Here is a 23,649-nt window from a genome sequence, read left to right as displayed (position 1 = left end):
CGAGAGTACTGTCTATGTTCTGGAACACTTACCTTTGTGAGCAATTGTTTTCATTAATGAAAGCTACCAAAATCCCACGTCGCTCAAGACTTACTGTCAAGCGCCTTTCATCCCTCATAAAAGTTGCAGCTACACAAGATTTCAAGCCTGATATTGACAAACTGGGTACTAACAAGAGATGCCAAGTGTCGGGACAAAAGAAATAGATCTCAGACTGTAAGACTCCTATATAAGGCTAAGACTCTAATTTTTCCGCTGTTGTACGGAGATTGTATGGAAATAAATTGCTTTTCTTTAAACTGTAAGTGTTACATTTTTTAAAGTTTTCAGTATGGAAAGAAAGCTACAATAACTTTGTATAATAGTATAATAGTATTTGTTACAGTGCGGCCTGCTGACGCATGTATGTCAGTCGAAGCGGCCCACCAATGGTAGTGAGTTTGGCATGCCAGGGGTAGACCATCTATGCAAGTCTTGTTTAATTTTTTCCATGCAGAGCTAAATTTTTTGACAAGTCCGTCTTTTGACGGATTGACTTCCCACCTAGGTTTGGTTCCTGACTTGTAGTTGATGTTGCTTTGGTAAGTTCTGGGTCTCCATGATCCAGTATTGGAAACGGGAGTTTAGAATGGAAGTGTATATGTATCAGAAATGGCTGAAAAATTAATTCTTTTCCAATTTCTTTTCTCTCTTTACAGCCCTGAAAAGATCATTTGACATTGAAGATGTGGATGAAATCCCCACCTTTTCTCCCACCTCACCCTTGAGCTCTCCTTTCAGTCCACCCAGTGGCGGTCTGATTTTGACCAAAGGTAATGAGGGTCGAGGTCCACCATCCCACATACCCCCAACCTACCAGTCCAGGATCACTATCAATTCCAGCCCCTCGCCCAGCCCAGTCATGAAGAACAAGATGGTGTCCAGCCTGTCCTTTAACCGGGGTTCTTTGGCCAAAACTAACGGCAACACAGGCACCAGCATCACTCGAGTTTCTTCTTTCCAAACCAAGTTTAACCCCAATGGATTCTCGTCTTTGTCCGGCCCTGGCAGCGACAATGACAGCCTCCACAGCTCCACCTCCAGCCTGGAGTACCAAGCTTCATCTAAGATGAGCTCCTACACCAGCCCACCACAAAGCCCTGTGGGGATGAATGACCTAAAAGGCCAGCGCCTCTGTAGCCCCGCGCTCAAAAAATTCTCCTCTCACGGCAATATGTTCCATTCAGATGTTGAACCCACGCTGGTTTTGGTCTCAGACCCCTCCGGCATGAACCATGTTTCTATGCCCTCACTAGATCTGCACATCAGTGAAAACCGGGCAACTGAAAACATGAGGTTGTCAAACTTAGGCCAGCAGACCGCCAGAGCGTCTTGGATCACAAACTCCCAAAAGCAGAACTCGAGACCTGTCGGACGGGAAAACTCCTTCACCTCCACGGTCCAACCACCGAAACCGAAGGAGCCAGTTCGACTGAAAAAGTTTCCTCTGGATCTCGACAACCTGGTCGGCAAATTGGAGGAACCTCCTGTAGAAAGTATCTCCAAGGCCCAGCCAAGGCCTCAGCCAAGAGTCAACAGCATACCGGACCCCTTGAGTTCTTCCATCAATGTGGAAGCCGTGGCCCCTGCTGGGCATTTTCCGGTTCCCAATATCAGTGATTTCCCCGTCCCCTTATCTCCTCCACAGACGCCCCAGTTTAAGCTGGTCACGCAGCCTCAAGTCGTTCAGCTTGCCCCAGTTGCCCAGCCTGCAGTCACTCAGGCCAGAATCACTCGAAGTGCTACGGTCACCGGCCAGCCAACATGGGAATCCAGTCAGGAGAAGGAGACCGTTGGCTCCATACTGCAGAGAATTGCTTCCTTCTCGCGTGCCGATAGCACCGGAAGCTTGAAGCCTAGGGAGAACAGTTACCATGGAAACAAGCGGGAACAGGAGGCGGGGCCTATTCAGAAGAAGGAGGAGCCAAGAATCAACCCAGTAGAAGGTAGGAATGAAACGGTTCATATCTGAATAAGCCCTGATCGAGCAACATCTGGCTCACGTTGAACTTTTAATAAACACTTGGGAATTATGGAGATGATGGATGTTCTCGATTTTATTCATTGTTTGTTTTTGTTTTTTGTGATATAGTGAGGGCAAAGCTTTTAGGAGAAAAGAGCAGTTTTCAAATTAGCAAGTGAATGGAGAGAAACTGGAAGGAGATGCTGGGTGGCATTAATTGGACGGCATTTCTAGGAGACGCTGGGTGGCATTAATGTGTCCATCCTCATAGGGGTTCTTACACCACGATTACGTTTCATCTTCATTTGATTTTGCCCTCTCCTTCTGTTGTTTGCTAGGACTGTTGTTTCATTCGGGGGTTGTATTGTGGAGAAGTCATTTATGTCAACACCAGTTACAAGACATCCAGCAGCCCTACCCATTCGCACTGTAGAACGGGTCGTCCTCCTGAAGCCAGTTACTTGGATGGCAGACCAACCAGGAAAACCCTGGGTTGCTGATGGAAGAGGTGTTGGCAAAAGCTAACGGGGGGTGCTTACCCAGTGGCCAGAGGGTGGATCCCAACGAATGGGACACCGTGCTGTAAAAATGGCACCGTAAAACGAGGACCTGACTTTCTGTGGTCATTAAAGGTTAATGGGCATCATTCGGAAAGAGTAGGGTGTATCCATGATGTCCTGACTAAATCGCCCACCTCAGCCTGGTCATTCTGGTTCCCCTAATCATTCCCTGTCTCTAATTGGCTATCTTTCTTGACACTTAACAGTTAATGTGTGGTGAGTGTACTGGAGCACAAATGGCTGTCATCGCATCATCCAGGTGGGTGCTACCAGGTGGTGGTTCAAGTGGCTCCCCACTCACTACATTAAGTGCTTTGATAAGTGAAAAAGGCGCTATATAAACAGAAAGTATCATTATTATTATTATTTTTATTGTCTAGTCCTAGTAGTACAGGTTAAAAGGAAAAGCTGGTGTACCAGGCTGGCCAGTTAGAAGACCTGCACCACCTGGCACTGAAGTTCAGTCGGACCAGCTCTGAATCTTTGACTGTCCCATAAGAGCAGCAGGTGAACATCTGGGGATGCCATGTAGACATAAGAAATTCAATGAGGCGATAAGCCCACTGGCATTTTGGTCGATTACCTTGCGGAGGTGACTGGGTGCCGTACAGTGCCGTATTGTTCTCCTGGCTTGTTTTTCTTGATTTAAGCTGGAGCCACAGTGGGACGGCCAGACATCATTTGTGTGGAATGTCGCTTATCTGATATGACGCATTGGCAAACATGGCAGTGCAGAAAACACAAACACCATCTGTGCACAGTTCAGGAGAGCCGTAACCGAACACTATTCTCTTCCATTCGACCGTGTTCCACCGCTGACGGGTTGTCATGTTCATTTTTTGGGGGATGCGTTTCTGATTGTGGTGGCATCAGGACCCTTCATTGGTCCTATGGGCCGTTATTTTGTTTTTTTTTTTTTGTTTTCTGCTTCTCAGCTTTTTTTATACAATTTGATATTTGGATCTTGAATGAAGCAAATACGAAAAGACAGGACATATGTGTGAGTGGAAATCTTGTTCTTCTCAATTTGTTTTATTTTGCTGTTATACTTTAAATCTCCTGCTATTTCAGTCCATATCACTGCCTACCAGATGGCACAGTGGGTGAAGTTGCTGCTGTTGGGCATTTGGATCAGAGTGCACATCCCAGCTGGGGTGCCCACGGTGTGGGGTTTGTGTCTTCTACCTGATTTGCAAACTGTGGGGTCAATAGGTGACTTTAAGGTGGGTGCATGTGTGAGTGGGCCTGATGGCATCATAATTGGTTAATTTTTAGTTCTTGTGGCATCTTTTGAACTGGCATCCTACTTAGGGTTAGCTTTGACTGCCATTAATGAAATTATATTATAAATTATTATTATTATATTATTAACTGGCCGCCTGCCCGCAGGTTCACCTGCCTAAAGGTGAAACAGGAAAGCAAGGAGGGCCCTGCCTGGCTCCCCACTCCTGACGTTGCGCTTCCTCTTCCCCTCGGCCCGCATCCTCTGTCTCAGATTAGCACAAATAAATCGCTCCTGCAAACGTTGCAAAATCAACCGGAATGTTCTAGCAAATTCTAGAAAAAAGCCCAATCTAAATCCATTAAGTAGTTCTCTCGTTCGCTAGCTAAGCAGATGTAAAATATGCCCCGAGGCTGGCATGTGAGTGAGTGAGGACCCAGCCCACCTCCCCTTGGCCTGCGCCCTGTCTCTTGGATTCGCACAAATAAATCGGTGCTGCAAGTGAACTCTGATACTTAGCGAAATTAGAGAAGTCGCAAAATCAACCGGAATCTTCAAGCAAATTATAGAAAAAAAACGCCCGATCTAAATCCGTTAAGTAGTTCTCTCGTTCGCTAGCTAAGCAGATGTAAGATACGCCCCGAGGCTGGCGCATGAGTGTGGAGGGCACCGCCCACCTCCCCTCTGCCCACAGTGTTTTTCTCGGATTTGCACTTATAAATTGGTACCACAAGCGAACTCTGATACTTAGTGTGATGAGAGAAGTCGCAAAATCAACCGGAATGTTCAAGTAAATTCTAGAAAAAAACCCAATCTAACTCTGTTAAGTAGTTCTCTCGTGAAAAGCAGACAGACGTTGGATTTTATATATATATAGATTAGTGGAATTGTTGCTTCTATCGTGCACTTGTTGCTCTCATAGCATCCTGTTCTGGTTTGGTTTCTATCTTGCACAGTTTCCATTGTTTTTTTTTGTTATTATTGTCTGGCACCCCATCTAGGGTGGGTTCAGTCCAGCAGTTTTTCTTGTCATTGGACTGTCATCTCATCCCGTATCCATGTCGCTGTTGCTCTGGGACTGGGATTCCGTGAACTCACACCACAAAGTATCTCAGTTTAAAGATGGGAGCCGTGGTGAACTGCCGGTGCCCAGCCACAGACCTGCCACGTCTGGCTCAGAAGTGATGTCCTTGCACCGTGAGATAAACGCAGGACTAATTTATTCAGCCGTGCAGAGGTCACTTGCTGGTGACATCCCCTGATCTCTTTTTGTGTCAGATTCCCCCTCTTCTGTCACATCTATGCTCCACTTATTCACTGTGAGAATCCCATCCTCATCGCCAAGTGATTTTCTGGGCACTCACTACGTTCTGCACTATGGTAACCAGCCACAGACCCCGCCATGTCTGGCTCAGCGGTGGTCTTCTTGCAGTTTGAGCTAATAGGAGAACTCCTTTAGTCAGCCGGACTGATTGCTTTCATTAGGACTTTAGAGACCTTTGAAACTTGACTTGATGTTATTCTGGAAGAATTAAGTGGGTAGGGATGTCAGGCTTTAATGTTCTATGAGTGGAGACGTCAGCTGATCTCTCCATGGGTCAGCCGGCACCTTTTCTGTTCACTCCACCCCATCACAATGCACATCCCATCCTCACCACCAAGCGGTTTTTTTTTTTGGACTCACACCACGCTGTTTCTCACTTTAAAGACGTGCGCTGTGGTGAAACTCGCGATGTCAGGTTCAGAAGTGATCTCCCTGCAGCATCAGCTAATAGGAGAACTCCCTTAGGCAGAGGAGCGCTTCCTGTTGAGCCCACCTGATCACGGTCTCTGATGGACGGTGTCTCCACTACACTCCACCCGTCCACAGTGCGATTCTTCAAACTGAGATGCTTCTTGGTATGAGTCCGTGGCAATTCACTTGGTGACTAGGATGGGATCTGGGGTGTCCTGTTAAGGACTGCGTAATAAAGAGTATTAAGATGGTCACCCTAGGACCCTTCCACGACAAAACATGCCTAACACCCACTGCTGCACCCTTTGGTTCCACCCCCCCCCCTTCACAGCTGTTTCCTACTTGTTGCTTTAATTGTAGTGTTGCAGTTGGTATGCTGGCATCCCGTCTAGGGGCTGGTGGTAGTCTTGCATATTTTTTATTGCTATTATTGAATGGCATCCCATTTAGTTTGCTTCATTTTGCTGTCATCCTTACCTGTGCTTGGATCCTGTGTCTCAGCAGCCGTTGTCTCCAGACTGGTATCTTATCCAAGGTGGGTTCCTGAATTCCACTTTTGGCTGTTGCTGCTCTGATATCCTGCCCAAGTTTTAGCTCTTATTTTATGTTTGTTACTGCTGTTGGACTGGCATCCCACCCAGTGCTGGTTCTTATATTCCAAATCTAACAGCTGATGGTGGCTTGGTTTGTATTTTCCATTTTTTGCTATTATGGAATTGGCATCCTGGCCATGGCCAATTCGATCTGGCAGCTGTTGCTGTCAGTGGGGCTGGCATCCCACCCAGGTTTTGGTTCCTGTTTTGTGCTGGTAGCCCATACTAAGTCGGATCCTACCTTTCACTTATTGTGGGACAAGCATCCCCTCAGAAGTTGGGTCTTATATTTCCACAGTTGCTATTGTTGGACAGGCGTGCCATCTAGGATTCGTTCATATCATACTATGCTAAGTTGAATTCTACACTGTACTTACTTCTGTACTATGGGATGGCACCCCCTCAAGGCACATTCTTGCCTGGCACCTACTGCAGTCATTGACTGGTCCCTGTCCAAGGTTCTTACCCACTTTAACGAGGATCATTCCTCTTCTAGTCGCTTTTATTGGAATGGCACCTACTGTAACTACTGCACTCTTTTGGCTCTTGTTAGACTGCTATTCCCCTCCAACTTTGGTTCTTATATTTCCATTATTACTATTGTTGGCCAAGTGTCCCATGTGAAGTTGGTGCATATCATGCATTTGTTCCTCTTGTTGATCTGCCAGCCTGTGAAAGGTTGGGTCTCACTTATGAACTTTTTGATGATGTTGGAATGATATCCTGCCCAGGGTAAGTCAGGCCATGCATGTGTTGCTGCATCCTGTAATAAGGATGGACATTTTGGACTTTGGGTAATTGTTTGGTGTATCTGCTTTCATATTTTAATTGTCTGTTTTACTGACATTCTTGTAGTGAACCAGAGGGCACAACGCAAACATTAAAATTTCTTTTACGATTCTCAGGCTAAATTACATATAATAACGTAATTGCACTTTATATGCCTGGCACTTGCCAGTCCAACAGATGGTGCATCACAAATATTAACACTGCTTTTATGAATCCCATACCAAACGGCATAGAACAATGACATGTGCATTGCACTTTCCAATCCATCAGATGGTGTATCACAAACATTAACACTTCTTCTATAAATTCCATTCCAAATGACATATAACAGAGACATATTCATATCATTTACCATTCCAACAGATGGCACATCACAAACATTAACACTGCTTTTATGAATCCCCTACCAAATGGCATATAACAGACATAGGCATTGCAATTGTCATTCCAACAGATGGTGCATCACAAACACTAACACTGCCCTTATAAACCTCTATACCAAACGGCACAGAACAATGACATATTCATTGCATTTTCCAGTCCAACAGATGGCGCACCACAAACATTAACAGTGCTTTTGCAAATCCCATACTAAATGGCATATAAGAGAGACATACGCATTGCATTTACTATTCCAACAGGTGGTACATCACAGACATTACAAATTCCATACCAAATGGCATATAACAATAAAATATGCATTGCATTTTCCAGTCCAACAGATGGTGCATAACAAACATTAACAGTGCTTTTATGAATGCCATACCAAATGGCATATAACAGACATGTGCATTGAAATTGTCATTCCAACAGATGGCACATCACAGACATTAACCCTGCCCTTACAAATTCCATACCAAATGGCATATAACAATAAAATATGCATTGCAGTCTCCAGTCCAACAGATGGCGCATCACGAACATTAACAGTGCTTTTATGAATGCCATACCAAATAGCATATAACAATCAAATATGCATTGCGTTAGTCATTCCAACAGATGGTGCATCACAACCACTAACACTGCCCTTACAAATCCCATACCAAATGACATACAACAGACATATGCACTGCATATCTTATACTCCTCGCTGTTTTGGATTGATGTCCTGCCCAGGATGAGTTCCCCTCTAGCGCCCCCCCTAGCGTTCTTCACAACTGCACACTGCAGAAAGCAGGTTCTAAAAGTTTAGAGTTGAAGGCTGAATTTGCTATTCTGTTTTTCTGTATAAATTGTTTTACTTTGAGTGCCACTCAAGAGCTTCTGAAGTGAAGGATGAGGAGAAAAACTGAGGAAGAAGTGAAAGCAAAGGTGACAAGCAAGAAGTCAGTCAGAGCCAAAGACAAAGTAAAATGTGAAAGGGAAGAGAGTGACAGAGTCTGAATTTGAGAGAGAAGGCAAAGAAAAGGTGGCTGACAGGCCGTGCTGTTCAGACTGATGGTCACCTCCAGCTCTCTGGAACACTTTAAAATCTCCCAATGGCAGTCGCTGTCACTCTCAGGGGAGGTTGAACCCGAGTCATGTCTGCTGCCAGGAGTGTGGTGACTGCTGTTAAAAATGAAGATGAGGGGCGCCTCGGCTAAGTGTGCTCTCCCGCTGTCCCGTGTGCTCCATTATGGGTACCTGCCTTACCGCCGGCGCTGCAGGTGCACCTTGGGAGAGACGCCTGCACTTTATTAATTGAGTGCTTCTTGAGTAAATCCCAGCTCACCGACTGAAGTTTTTATTGATTGCATTAAAATTCCTTTCTGCGTGCCAACAGCTGAGCTCTTGCTCCAGGTATTCTCACCGGTAACCCTGGTTGTCTCCATCGTTTGATTTTTTTTCGGCTTAAATGGAATGCTTTCTTCAGATGACCTAGTTGCCCTGTAGACCGATGCCAGAATGAGAAGGGGCACCGAGCAGAAACTACTGAGGATACACAAGCTTTGCTTTTAATGGTGAACACCAGGGGGAGCTATAACTGAAATCGGAAGGCTTACGTGTCAGAGGGAGTCTTCACGTTTTCTTCTAGAAGCTTTTGGAATGAAAACCAAACTTGCAAATGCAGCATTTTTGGGAACCAAGCATGGGAGTCGGGGACACAGAAAACTGTCCCCTTTACTTAGACTGTAACCATAACCACTAAGGCTTTTCCGACTGGGATCCTAAAGCATGCAGTTTTTTATTGGGCCGAATGCATTCTTGGATATCTTCACAAAGTTTTATGAGCCTTCTATAATTGGCAATTTAGGTTCACACAGAGGGCTTTAGAAAGAGGCCCTCATGTAAACGATGTGCACCTTAATACTTAGTATTCATTTATTTTATCCATCCCAGCCATCCATTTTTGGACCTGCTTAACCACAAGGCAGGAACTAACACAAGGTCCTCACTTGGTCAAATCTGAGTCACCAATTAACCTAATGCACCCACACCTATCTTTGAGATGTGTAAAGGAATGTCAGAAAACCCACACAGACACATTGGGAGAACATGCAGACCCCACACAGATAGTCCCTGCACAGGATTGGAGCCCCAGATGTGAGACAGCAGTTCTACCAACTGCACCACCATGCCACTCTCATTCTAGCGTGACCGTATTCTAGTTTACAGGGGCACAACAATCAGGACTGCTACCTCCAAATTAGGGGTTTGAACTTGAATCTGGGGTCTGCATATTTTAAGGGTACGTCACATTAGACAACTTATCCAGTCGTAGCCTTCATTTACATAATCGTAGCCAGACAGAGGCAGTTGGTGGCCCGCCCCCATAAGGCCAATGGCCTAATGTGACATATGAATGAACACATTAATGGAAGCTACCATCGCTGACTTTCTGCTTTTACCCTCTGCTGGCCATTTAAGGAAGCAAATGTCCCATCAGACCATTGTTCTCCCCGTGTTCGTGTGGCGTTTCCTCCTAAAGTCCAAAGACACGACTGGCCTCTGTGTATGTGTGTGTGTGTGTGTGTGTGTTTTCATCCTGTGGTGGTCAGGCATCCAGTCCAGGTGGTGTTCCTGCCTTGTGCAAGTATCTTGCTAGGATAACCTACCTTGGATAAGCAGGTTAGGGAAATGAATGGCTGAATAATTAATGGAAGCTACCATCAATGACTTTTTGTGCTGCCCTCTACTGGCAATTTTATGAAGTAAATGTCCCATCCATCCATCCATCCATCCATCCATCCATCCATCCGTTTTCTTTCCGTGCCTTATCCACTAAGCTCTAAACTTCAATATTCTTGTGTCCATAACAGAAGAGGAGTTTGTATGTTCTCGCCGTGTCCATGACAGTTTCCTCCCAAAGTGCAAAGACATGAAGGTTAAGTGGACTGACGTTGTTAAATTGGCCCCTGTGTGCTCTTTTTTAGTGGTGGGCTGGCATCCTGCCCAGGTGTTGTTCCTGCCTTATGCCTGATACTTGCCAGCTGCCCTGTGACCCTGCCCTGGATAAGCAGGTTAGGAAAATGAATGACTGAATAAGTTAATGGAAGCTGCCATCAATAACTTCTTGCATTTGCTCTACGCTGGCCATTTTATGAAGTAAATCTCCCATCCATCCATCCATCCATTTTCTTTACCCTCCTTATCGACTAATCTGTAAACTCAAATATTCTTGTGTCCATAACTGGCAGAAGTAAGAGTCGGCAGGTCCTCTGAGTGTCCATGAGGGTTTGATCCCACATTGCAAAGACATGAAGGTTAGGTGGATTGGTCTTGTTAGGTTGGCCCATCTGTGTGAGGACTGCCACCATATGCCTGCCTTGTGCCTGACATTTGCTGGGGTAGACTTCAGCTGACAACTACCAAACCCTGCCCTGGATAAGCAGGTTAGGAGAATGGGTGGATGGATGGATGGATGGATGACTGAGTAAGCTCATGGAAACTACCATCATTGACTTTTCAGTTTTGCCCTGTGCTGGCCATTTAAAGAAGTACAGTAAATGTCCCATCAGGCTAATCTGTAAACTCCAGTATCCTTGGGCCCACAGCTGTCAAAAGGAGGAGTTTGCATGTTCTCCCCATGTGGGTTTAACCCCAGATTGCAAAGACGTGAAGGTCAGGTGGATTGACGTTGTTAAACTGGCCCATTGTGTGTGCCCACCACGGTCCAGGTGTTGTTCCTGCATTATGCCCGAATCTTGCTAGGATGGGCTAAAGGAGCTCAGTGACCCTGCACTGGAGAAGCAGGATATTAAAAAGGATGCATGGCTGGCTGGCTGAATAAATTAATGGAAGCTATCATTGATGACGTTTTGCTTTGGGCCATTTTATGAAGTAAATGTCCCACCCAACCCATCCATTCATTTTCTTATACCCACCTTATCCCCTAATCTGTAAACTCCAATATCCTTGTGCCCATAGCTGCCAGAAGGAGGAGTTTGCAGGTTCTTCCCATCTCCGTGTGGGTTTAACCCCACATTGCAAAGACATGAAGGTTTGGTGGATCGGCACTGTTTAATTGGCCCATTTGTGAGTTCACCATGTGAAGGACTGGCGCCCTGCCCAGGTGTTGCTCCTGCCTTGTGCCTGAATCTTGGCTCCAGCTGCCCCGTGACCCTGCCCTGGATAAGCTGGTTAGGAAAAAGAATGGATGGATGGATAGGTTAATGGAAGCTATCATCAATGACATCTTGCTTTAGTCCTGTGCTGGCCACTTGATGAAGTAAATGTCCCACCCATCCATTCATCCATTTTCTGTATCCACCTTATAGACTTATCTGTCAGCTTATGTTGATCCTGCCGTACACCTGATGCTTACTGGGTGGGCTCCAGCCTCCCCATGGCCCCACTGTATTCTTGGTAGGAGTTTGCACGTTCTCCCGGTGTCCATGTGGGTTTAATTGCACAGTCAAAGACATGAAGGTTTGGTGGATGGACACTGTTAAAATGGCCTCACCATGTGACGGACTGGCACCCTGTCCAGGTGCTGTGCCAGTTTTGCCCCCCAGTGTTTGCTGGGAAAAGCTCCAGCTAAACCCTGCCCTGGATACACAAGTTAGGAAAATGGATGGACGGATGGATGGCTGAATAAACTAATGGAAGCTGCCATCGTTGATTTTTGGAATTTGCCCTGTGCCCGCCATTTTAAGAAGTAAATGTCCCATCAGAGCAGTCTGCAAACCCAATCTTGTGTCCATAATCGGCAAGAGGTTTCAAAAGTTAGGTTGGTGCAGTGGTGGCATCAAGCAGACTGGAGTTCATGTCCTGGGAGCTAACTGCGTGGAGTTGGCATGTTCTCCCCGTGTTCGTGTGGCGTTTCCTCCCAAATTCCAAAGACATGACTTGTCACTTGTGTACATAATTAAGAAAGGGTTTTAAAACCTGGGGTGGTATAGTTGTGGTGCTGCTGCTTTGTAACAAGGAGACTGGACCTCCTGTCCTGGGTGCCCCCCTGCATGGAGTTTCTTCCTCACATAATCTGAATAGACATTAAATGTGTGTGCGTTCACCTCACCCTGTCATGTCACCCTGTGCCCAGGCATTGATCCTGCTGTCCACCTGATGCTTACTGGGTGGGCTCCAGCCTCCCCATGGCCCTGCTCTGGATGATTGGGTTTAAAATGGTGTATCTCGACCTTTGTGGCACCGTGACCCACTTTTTCTCATGTACAGTAAGCACGTGAAGTGAGCATGATCGTCAGAGTCGGTTTGGTGGAGATGGAGGGTTTAAAAACAATGTGTTTCGGACCACTTTTTAAGTTCCTGGTCTGGCTGGGCATTGTTTACCATTTTTAATTTTCTTTAAATCGAGTTACAGTCACCATCCATGGCTGCTGAAATCGGATTTTTGCCATCCAGTGTGTTTCGGGCCATCAGTGAAATTGCAGTAAGAATGGGACGGGATTGGGGGGGTGGGGGGGCGTTCCACACCGGTGAAAAAGAGCTCTTTGTGTTTGAGAGCTTGAGCCCGAGCGGCTTGCTTTTCAGCCATTTGGAATGCCATGTGGACACGGATTAAAAAGGGGAGCGACGGCTCCGGCACCTTAACACCCTTTGGGGGGGGGGGGGGGGGGCGCTTGGCCCCCTGCATCTACTCGGGGGATTAAACTTTTCTGGCAATGTCTGCAGGCCGATTGGGCTTTTCGTTTAGCGTTTGAAGCCCTGGCTGACTTTCTTTTCATGCTAGTGGAGTGTTTCCCTCTCTTTACCCCCAAATGTCTCTTTCATTTGTATCATAAAACCCACCCAGCGTCCCCTACCTCCATTAACCAGAGCTGACAAAACATAGCATTAGACTCAATCTTCGGATTAGGAGTGTTTATCCCTTATCTGCTTTGAAGCTGCAGTTTCCTGTTTAAAAAAAAAAAGAAAAAGAAAAAAAGAAGCCAAATCCGAAATTCTTCACCACAGAGAACCCCTGGGGGGCACCTGAATGCCGGAGCCTTAGGTGCACCGGGGAATAAAATCTGCACATACTTGGGAGTGCCAGCCCAGCTTCAACCCAAAGCAGAATGCCCTTTGCTGTTTCTCTTTTTGTTTTTTTTACAAAATGCCCAGCATTCCCTGATTAATGTCGTCCCCTCGGTTAAAAATGTCCACTCTTTTGTAATTCTGCAGGAAAAAAAAAATATGCAGCCAAAGGTTAAGCCTCTGGGAGACGCTGGAAAGTGGCAGCGCAAAGCCATCTTGTTGACATCAAAACAGCCGTTCTGCAGATTGGGGCCCGTGTGTGTCTGGCGAGCTGACTTGTGGCGGGGTCACGACCTGGGGAGGGAGGGGGGACACCCTGGTTTCGTACTGCTGATGTCCACTTAGCCATTTATTCCTTTGTCATGCTTTGCTTTATTTTTGTTTTTATTGCTGTCAAGTGCCTCAGTTTACCCGGTCTGTGTGTCCTGTGGTGGCGGGTGGTCCATCCATTAAGGATGAGACTGGACTCACCAAGCAGTGGCACGTTTTGATACTTTGTGCTGTCATGGTGACCTTCTCATTTGGAATAACAGGGGTGGGGTCGGGTATCCCTAAAGATCTGTAGGATACACACAATTTATGCCTAATAGTAGTGAAGGTAAAGGAGTGGGGTCCCCCTTTGAGGTACAAATGGATATGTTGTTGTAATAAATAATGTGGTCTGAACTGACTGAACTATGTACCACTACAAATACATTAACTACCAGTCGTTATAGTCAGGGATGTGGAGTTGGTACTCAAATCCTTCAACTCCAACCCTTGACTCCTCAGTTTAAGATATCACTAACTCCAGCTACAACTCCTAAACTTATACTACCACCGACTCTGACTCCAATTCCTAAATTTATGATACCAATGACTCCAACTCTGGTTCCAAGTCCTAGGTTTATGGAACCACCAACTCTGACTCTGACTCCAACTCCAACTCCTAAATTTGTAATATCACTAACTCTGACTCCCGCTCCTCATTTTATGGTACCACTGACCTCAACTCCAACTCCTAAACTTATACTACCACCGACTCTGACTCCAATTACTAAATTTATCATACCAACCACTCCAACTCTGATTTCAGTTCCTACGATTATGGAACCACCAACTCTGACTTTGACTCCGACTCCAACTCCTAAACTTATACCTAAATTTATGGTAACACTGACTCCAATTCCAACTCCTAAACTTCTAGTACCACCAACTCCGACTCCAATTCCTAAACCTATACTACCACCGACTCTGATTCCAATTCCTAAATTTATGATACCAATAACTCCAACTCTGATTCCAGTTCCTAAGTTTATGGAACCACCAACTCTGACTCTGACTCCGGCTCCAACTCCTAAACTTATACTACCATCAACTCTGACTCCAATTCCTAAATTATGGTAACGCTGACTCCGATTCCACTTCCAACTCCTAAACTTCTAGTACCACCAACTCCGACTCCAATTCCCAAATTTATAGTAGCAACAGCGCCAACTTTGATTCCAATTCCTAAATTTGTAATACCACTAACTCTGACTCCCGCTCCTCATTTTATGGTACCACTGACCTCAACTCCAACTCCTAAACTTATACTACCACCGACTCTGACTCCAATTACTAAATTTATCATACCAACCACTCCAACTCTGATTCCAGTTCCTACGATTATGGAACCACCAACTCTGACTTTGACTCCGACTCCAACTCCTAAACTTATACCTAAATTTATGGTAACACTGACTCCAATTCCAACTCCTAAACTTCTAGTACCACCAACTCCGACTCCAATTCCTAAACCTATACTACCACCGACTCTGACTCCAATTCCTAAATTTATGATACCAATAACTCCAACTCTGATTCCAGTTCCTAAGTTTATGGAACCACCAACTCTGACTCTGACTCCGGCTCCAACTCCTAAACTTATACTACCATCAACTCTGACTCCAATTCCTAAATTTATGGTAACGCTGACTCCGATTCCACTTCCAACTCCTAAACTTCTAGTACCACCAACTCCGACTCCAATTCCCAAATTTATAGTAGCAACAGCGCCAACTTTGATTCCAATTCCTAAATTTGTAATACCATCAACTCTTGACTCCAATTCCTAAATTTATGGTAACGCTGACTCCGATTCCACTTCCAACTCCTAAACTTCTAGTACCACCAACTCCGACTCCAATTCCCAAATTTATGGTAGCAACGGTGCCAACTTTGATTCCAATTCCTAAATTTGTAATACCACCAACTCTGACTCTGACTCCAACTCCAACTCCTAAACTTATAGTACCAACTCCAACTTCTAAATTCATAATACCACTAACTCCGACTCCAGTTCCTAAATTTATGGTACCAACGACTCCAATTCCTAAATTTATGGAACCATGAACTCTGACTCCAACTCCAACTCCTAAATTTGTAATACCACCGACTCTGACTCTGACTACAACTCCAACTCCTAAACTTATAGTACCAACTCCAACTTGTAAATTTATAATACCACTAACTCCGACTCCAATTCCTAAATTTATGGAACCATGAACTCTGACTCCATCTCCAACTCCTAAATTTGTAATACCATTGACTCCAACTCCAATTCCTAAATTTATGGTACCAACAGCTCCAACTTTGATTCCAACTCCTAACTTTATAATACCATCGACTCTGACTTCGACTCCATCTTCTAAACTTACAGTATAGCACCAACAACTCTGACTACAACTTCTACATTTCTAATAACACTAACTCTGACTCCAGTTCTAAATTTACAACTCCACTTTGATTCCAACTCCTAAATTTGTAATACTACCGACTCCAACTTCTAAACTTATAGCACCAACTACTCCAACTACAACTTCTAAATTTATAATACCACTAACTCTGACTCCAGTTCCTGAATTTATGGTACCAATGACTCAGACTCTGATTCTAATTCCTAAATTTATGGAACCATCAACTCCGACTCCAAATCTTCTGTTCCTCAGTTTATGGTACCACCAGCTCTGACTCCTCTAATTTTAATTCAACTAATAATATTTACTATGTTGATTGAAAGCACACAACATACAAGATACAAGGCATTTCGTCACTGCCAAGTACAGCCTCTAACACTTTAGAATTCAAACGCTGCAAGTATCTTTTTTAAATTTGATGCTCTTGTGGGTGCCTAAGACATTGCTGTAGATCTTAGTGTTAATATTTGCGGTGCACCATCTGTTGGAATGTATTTTTAATGCATGTAGTAATAAAATGCATTGTGACAGCTCTGCTTCGTTGATGAGCCAATCAAATTGGACACATTCAATAATCGGTGATCTCATGAGACATGCCAAGTCATTTGCGTCTTTCTCATTGCGCCCATTTCTTGTTCTCATAAACAAATCTTACATGATGGTTATGGTTGGGGTTGTGGAAGTGTTAATTATCTCAGGAGCAATGACGGATATCGAGTGGGCGTGTTGTGTAGAACTGTGGGCTGAGTAGATCATGTGACATAGACATCCAAACTGATTGGCAGGCCAGCGGACCTCCTGAATCAGAGGGGTTGCAGCTAGACCCTTCTCTCTGCTGTAGGGGTACACCCTTAGAATTGGTCGCCATAGAAAGTCCATGTGCTTTTGCTGCTAGGTGTGACTCAGTTGAAAATTGAGCCTGGATCACAGTACATATGAGGCAAGCACTGCTAACCACTGCGCCACCCTAAATTTGTTTTGATATTTGGAGCACTCAGGGTGGCACAGTGATTGTTTCTGTCCTGGCTCAGTGATAACCAATTTATATTTTCTACCTCCACATCATAACAATTGTCCATCTATTCATTTTATGACTAATTTTATCTATTCCGGGACCAGTAGGAATTGCAGTAGCATCAGAGCCCAGCATGAATGGGGTGCAAGTTCAATGTAGGGCACAGTCACACACTCACACATGGGGGCCACCTTAGCGTTATCAACTAATTCACCCAACGCTCAAGCCTTTGGGATACAAGAGGAATGTGGTGAGGATGGAGAAAACCCAAAGAGATGCAGGAAGTATGGGCAAGCTCCACACAGAAAGGGACAAGAACGTGAATTGAACCTAAGCGTGAGTCACGATTCCATGCCATGACTCTTTGAGGGTCTTAGAAACTGGAGGTGGCAACGTTTTACCGATATTTTCATTGCTAAACCGTTAACATTGTTCTTTTTGAGATCCTGGTGGTAAAGCAGATCTGTTCTCGTCCTTATTAAGGAGCTGGCAGCGGTGTTATCCAGCTGCAGAAACCAAACTGGAGAGAAGCTGCCAGGAGCTTTTATCTGGTTGAACTGGATCAGTTCAGTGCCATAAATATTTGATCTCTCCCCTTTGCCAGCTAAGATATAACATTTCTCATGGAAGTCCGTGGGAGCCATTAGTGGTTTGGTCACCTCATTGGAAAGCTTGCTGCGTTCAAATACGAGTGCCAGCTATCTCGACGAAGAACCTCCATGCCAGGATTTCCCACCCGCAAATGTCTCCGAAACTGCTCCCCCTACACCTAAATAGCACAGGGTGATTGCAGGCTTCACGGCTTGGCCGGATGGAGGTTAAATCACACCCTCTCATTAAAATCCACAATATGGCATCGATCGCTAGTTCTGTTTCGGTTCTTTGGTGATCCCACCAACTGCCATCCCCCTCATTCAGGGTTCATGGAGTTAATAATAATTCTTTGCATTTATATAGCGCTTTTCTCACTACTCAAAGCGCTCATCAATTGCAGGTTAAGGGCCTTTCTCAAGGGCCCAACAGAGCAGAGTCCTTATTGGCATTTACGGGATTCGAACCGGCAACCTTCCGATTGCCAGTGCAGATCCCTAGCCTCAGAGCTAACAGTTAGGTCTTCTATATTGATACCTAGGAAATTTCTTCGGTCATTCAAATTTGGAAAACTGCTCATTCGAGTTAATAGCACTGGAATGGAAGGCAGGGACCACCAACCCTGGACATGAGAGTCTCTGAAGCCGACATCGCATAGTCAGAGGGGATGTCAAGCTGGACGACTGTGCTGATCTTGCTGCCTGAAGATGTCAGGTGACACCCCTAGAAGTCACAGGGTATGTCAGATGACATGAGTTTCACATTTCTAAAGTATTGTGAGAACCCCCGCTTTGATTGGACAGAGCAGAGTTGTGCAAAGACGGCAAGTTCAACCGCCGTCTCGGCCTTGTTGTGGTAGGTCAAACTAGAGACGTTGGGGCAAATGAATCGCTCCTCTCTTTTGGAGGCCCCGTGTTCCTCGTTCCTTGTCGCTTCATCAACATGCGTGGTACTTCTGGCTGAGCGCTCCTTGGTTGTCAGCTCTCTCACGCACACACAGAGCCCTAACCCTTACGACTTAACATCCAGATCTTGTTGGGGGAAGACTCTCACAGACTGGGTGGAGTGAGTCCGATGAAATGACTGGCAGTGCCACCACTCCCTCTGACGTGCTAACATCATGCAAAAGACAGAAAAAGTCACATCATGTGACGGGCACACGCCTAAAGTATCACGCTAGATATAAAATCCAGCGTCTGTCTGTCTGTCCGCTTTTCACGAGAGAACTACTTAACGGATTTAGATCTTTTTTTTTTCTAGAATTTGCTTGAACATTCCGGTTGATTTTGCGACTTCTCTCATCGTGCTAAGTATCAGAGTTTTCTTGCGGTTTCCGATTTATTCCAAGGATCTGAGAGAGAGGGGGTGGGCTGAGGGGAGGGGGTCGGGGCCTCAGGAGTAGGGAGCTGGGCGGGGCCATCCTCACTCACGCGCCAGCCTGGGGGCGTATCTTACATCCGTTCAGCTAGCGAATGAGAGAACTACTCAACGGATTTAGATCGTTTTTTGTTTCTAGAATTTGCTTGAACATTCCGGTTGATTTTGCAACTTCTCTCATCACACTAAGTATCATAGTTCGCTTGCTAACACCCGAGGCAGAGGCTGCGGGGCCAGGGGAGGGGGAAGCGTGACGTCAGGAGTTGGGAGCCGGGCAGGGCCCTCCTCACTGTCCTGTTTCACTTCAACATGGGTGAAGCCACGAGGGACAGCTAGTATTTTATAAAATTGATATGCGAGGGTGGAGTTTGCATGTTCTCCCCGTGTCTGCGTGGGTTTCCTCCGGGCGCTCCGGTTTCCTCCCACAGTCCAAAGACATGCTGGTTAGGTGGATTGGCGATTCTAAATTGGCCCTAGTGTGTGCTTGGTGTGTGGGTGTCCTGCGGTGGGTTGGCACCCTGCCCGGGATTGGTTCCTGCCTTGTGCCCTGTGTTGACTGGGATTGGCTCCAGCAGACCCCCGTGACCCTATGTTCGGATTCAGCAGGTTGGAAAATGGATGGATGGATGATATGCGAGGTGGTTATGAATAACATGGGGGGGCGCTTTGGTAGAAAATCTCAGGGCCATCTTAACAGCATCATAGTAGTGCGCTGGGACCCCTGTTTTGATAGCAAAATAAAAACTTACATAGGCATCAGAAACCTTGTGGACCCTTATACTCCTGGGGCCCCCAGCCAGTGCCCAGTGTGCCCATACGTTACGACGGCCCTCAATGACTACCGAAGTGATGGCGTATGCCATGAAGGGCAGACAAGTCACTCCTGTCTGAGTGCAGGCAGACCCCGGTGACTCCTCGGCCTCACATTTTTAACTTTGAGGCAGCAGCCATGCACCTACATACATACACATGCAGCTTCCTCTGCCCTTCTCACCAGGCTGGAGGTTTCCAGCTGACAGACACACTGGATTCACGTCGAGGGTCTCAGGTAGCCCACTAGCAGCGACATAAAGACGGGAGGAAGTTCTAGGCAGTCGATGAACTTTTGCATTTGTAATATGAGGAGACGAATTGTTGACCTTCCATGCCTTAGCGCCCCCCACCTCCCCCTTAACCCAAGTCCCATCCCACCAGCATGTAATTGCTCATTCATTTACTCACCGTATTTACAAACATCTAAAGCTCCTAAGTCAGGAGCTGGAAACCGATTGCTATTAAAACGCACATTTCGTTTGCAACAAAAGCCCCCTTTTTACCTCATTGGGGGGGGGGGGGGGGGTATCTTAAAGCCTGTTTGCTCGCTGCCTCCTGATTTAAATCCCATTGTGTGTGTGTGTTTTTTTGTTTTGCCTAGCGAGCCCTGAAACCTTCTCTCCATGTCATGTTGACTCTTGCAGGGAACTGGCAGGATGTCCCCTCGCTCCTTTATAGAGCGCGATTTATTCTGGATTTAATTATAGTGATTTAAGCAATACATTCTTCACCAGCAGATGTGTTTTTTTTAACCCCCCCCCCCCCCCCCCCCCCCACCATCACACACACAAACCCACCCACTCCCCCATTAGGCATTCTTTCAGGGAAGGCTTCATTTCTTTGTTGGCCTTCTTTTTCACTTCAAAGTCTGCCTGTGCTGTTTTCGCACTGATTGATATCTTTGCTCGTGTGGGTGGACTGTGATCCAACCGCCCTCTTTATTTCTCAATCGACGATAATGCCGGACTTGTGTCTTGCATGGCTCGAGCAGCAAACCATCATTGCGGATTGAAATTATGGGGGAACCCAAGTGCACACACTAAAGCCCAATGAGACACTTGAGGTAACAATGTGGTGTTGTGGCTAAGGCTTTGGACTTCAAAAATCCCACTACTGACACCTGTGTGACCCTGAGCAAGTCGCTTCATCTGCCAATTGGAAAAACAAAAGAAACGGCGTCAGCTAAAAAATAATAATAATAGGCTGTGCGGTGTAGTGGCTAAGGCTTTGCACTGCTTCAAAACCCAGAGGTTCTGGGTTCAAATCCCACGACTGACACCTGTGTGACCCTGAGCAAGACCATTCATCTGCCGCTGGTCCAATTGGAAAAACAAAAGAAATGGAAACCGATTGTCTCTCAGATGTTGTAAGTCACCTTGGATAGAAGCGTCAGCCAAAAAGTAATAATAATAGGCAGTGGAGTGTAGTGGTTACGACTGTGGATTTCTTCAAAACCCAGAGGCTGTGGGTTCAAATCCCACCACTGACACCTGTGTGACCCTGAGCAAGACCATTCATCTACCAATTGGAAAAACAAAAGAAATGGCGTCAGCTAAAGAGTAATAATAATAGGTAGCGTGGTGTTGTGGCTTTGGCTGTGGGTTCAGGTCCCACTAATGCCACTGTGTGACCCTGAGCAAGTCACCTGACCTGCCTGTGCTCCAACTGGAAACAGTAAAGAAATGCAACCCGATTGTATCTCAAATGTTATATGTCATCTTGGATAAAGGAGGCAGCCAAATAAAAATAAGAAGAAGTAAAAGATAAAGAAGAAGAGGATGAAGAACTGTAAGGAATACTAGGCAGTAGGGTGTAGTGGTTAAGACTTTGGCCTCCTTCAAAACCCTGAGGCTATGAGTTCACATCCCACCACTGACACCTGTGTGACGCTGAGCAAGTCAATTCATCTGCCAATTGGAAAAACAAAAGAAATGGCGTCAGCTAAAAAATAATAATAATAGGCTGTGCGGTGTAGTGGCTAAGGCTTTGCACTGCTTCAAAACCCAGAGGTTCTGGGTTCAAATCCCACCACTGACACCTGTGTGACCCTGAGCAAGACCATTCATCTGCCGCTGGTCCAATTGGAAAAACAAAAGAAATGGAAACCGATTGTCTCTCAGATGTTGTAAGTCACCTTGGATAGAAGCGTCAGCCAAAAAGTAATAATAATAGGCAGTGGAGTGTAGTGGTTACGGCTGTGGATTTCTTCAAAACCCCGAGGCTGTGGGTTCAGATCCCACTACTGACACCTGTGTGACCCTGAGCAAGTCACCTGACCTGCCTGTGCTCCAATTGGAAACAGTAAAGAAATGCAACCCGATTGTATCTCAAATGTTATACGTCATCTTGGATAAAGGAGGCAGCCAAATAAAAATAATAAGAAGTAAAAGATAAAGAAGAAGAGGATGAAGAACTGTAAGGAATACTAGGCAGTAGGGTGTAGTGGTTAAGACTTTGGCCTCCTTCAAAACCCTGAGGCTATGGGTTCACATCCCACCACTGACACCTGTGTGACGCTGAGCAAGTCAATTCATCTGCCTCTGGTCCAATTGGAAAAACAAAAGAAATGGCGTCAGCTAAAAAGTCATAATAATAGGCCATGCAGTGTGGTGTCTAAGGCTTGGAAGAACAAAAGAAATGGCAACCTGTTATGTCTCAGGTGTTGTAAGTCCATCCATTATCCAAACTGGAGGAAACCCACACAGACAAACTTCACACAGGGAAGACCCGGGAAGCGAACCCGGGTCTCCTAACTGCGAGGCAGCAGCGCTACCCACTGTGCCACCATGTTGTAAGTCACCTTGGATAAAGGCATCTGCCAAAACGTAATAATAATGCGTCATGCTAAGTGGCTAAGGCTTTGGTGTTCTTCAAAACCTGAAAGGCTGTGGGTTCAGGTCCCGCTAACGATACCTGAGCAGGTCACTTGAGCTCCAATTGGAAAACCAAAAGAAACTCGCCTTGGATAAAGGCATCAGCCAAATAAGTAAATGTAAACAGTTGTTTTGATTGACCAAATCAGTTGTCTAAGCTCAGAAGGTGGAACCTTAGGTTCCCATCCCAAGAGCCCCATTGAGGCTGACGTGTGTGACGAGACCCCAGTTGCACATCTAAAGTCAAAGTTGTCTTTTTGTTGGGTCCTGAAGTACCAAGGAGCCTCAGTATGGAAAAAACCCTGCCATGTCTAAGATTACAAGCTTCAAAAATGACCACATCCACCTCCAAAAGCCAAATTTGACGGCGGAATTGAAGACGTAAACATTGCCATGGGGTGGTGTATTGCTTAAAGGCACTGGATTTGTTATCCATTGTAATAATTGGTTGAACACATGGATCATTTTCAGCAGAATGAGAGATGCAGTTAAGTTCCAGAATGTCTTTTATGCAGTGTGCTCAGAGTGGTTTTTATTTTTGTGGTCATTGCAGATTACTGACTTACCAGCAGGGGGCAGCACACTGCGCTCCAATAGAGATGTTGCCTTTTTATCAGACAGGTGGATGCTGTGCATCATGGAAGAGGGTCCTTGTCTCTCTTTGCTTTGACTAAAGTGCAGCAGACCTCCAGTGCAATTAGCCTACTGACTTGTGTGTGTGTGTGTGTGTGCGTTTGACACCGAGACGTTTGAGGTAACAATTTTCCTTTGGCTTGATTGACTACAGAATGAGTTCACATCCCATAGTCCTGGCGGGCTAACTTGTGTGACGAGACCCCAATCACAGATATCTTTTTCTGGTGTCCTGAAGTGCCAAGCACCCCCAACATGAAACTCCAATATGAAAAGTCCCAAACTTCAAAAATTAGCACAATGACTAGCTGGAACATCCACCTCCAAAAGCCT

The 23,649-nt window shown here is 45.7% G+C and overlaps 1 protein-coding gene and 1 long non-coding RNA gene across 3 annotated transcripts in view; one reads left to right on the top strand and one right to left on the bottom strand.

Moving 5' to 3' along the window:
• septin12 (septin 12) overlaps positions 1 to 23,649 on the top strand; it is a 248,713-nt gene that overhangs the window by 79,195 nt on the left and 145,869 nt on the right. Inside the window, exon 2 of one of the 2 annotated variants that reach the window (XM_028814309.2) lies at positions 699 to 1,985. In XM_028814309.2, the coding sequence (XP_028670142.1) occupies positions 699 to 1,985 (1,287 nt within the window). Of the gene's footprint in view, positions 1 to 698; positions 1,986 to 3,541; positions 3,563 to 23,649 lie in introns of those variants that run through there. The other variant, XM_051933399.1, reaches the window with a different exon arrangement.
• Positions 21,550 to 22,381, bottom strand: LOC127529559 (uncharacterized). The gene is made up of 3 exons (XR_007936184.1): positions 22,317 to 22,381; positions 22,025 to 22,059; positions 21,550 to 21,655 (listed from the first exon to the last, which is right to left on the bottom strand). It is a non-coding gene; the product is annotated as an uncharacterized LOC127529559 (long non-coding RNA).

The sequence above is a fragment of the Erpetoichthys calabaricus genome, chromosome 11, assembly GCF_900747795.2.
Source record: "Erpetoichthys calabaricus chromosome 11, fErpCal1.3, whole genome shotgun sequence".
NCBI classification, from domain to species: Eukaryota; Metazoa; Chordata; class Cladistia; order Polypteriformes; family Polypteridae; genus Erpetoichthys; species Erpetoichthys calabaricus.
The sequence above is the reverse complement of the archived record's forward strand: the minus strand, read 5'-3'. Positions and strand labels throughout refer to the sequence as shown.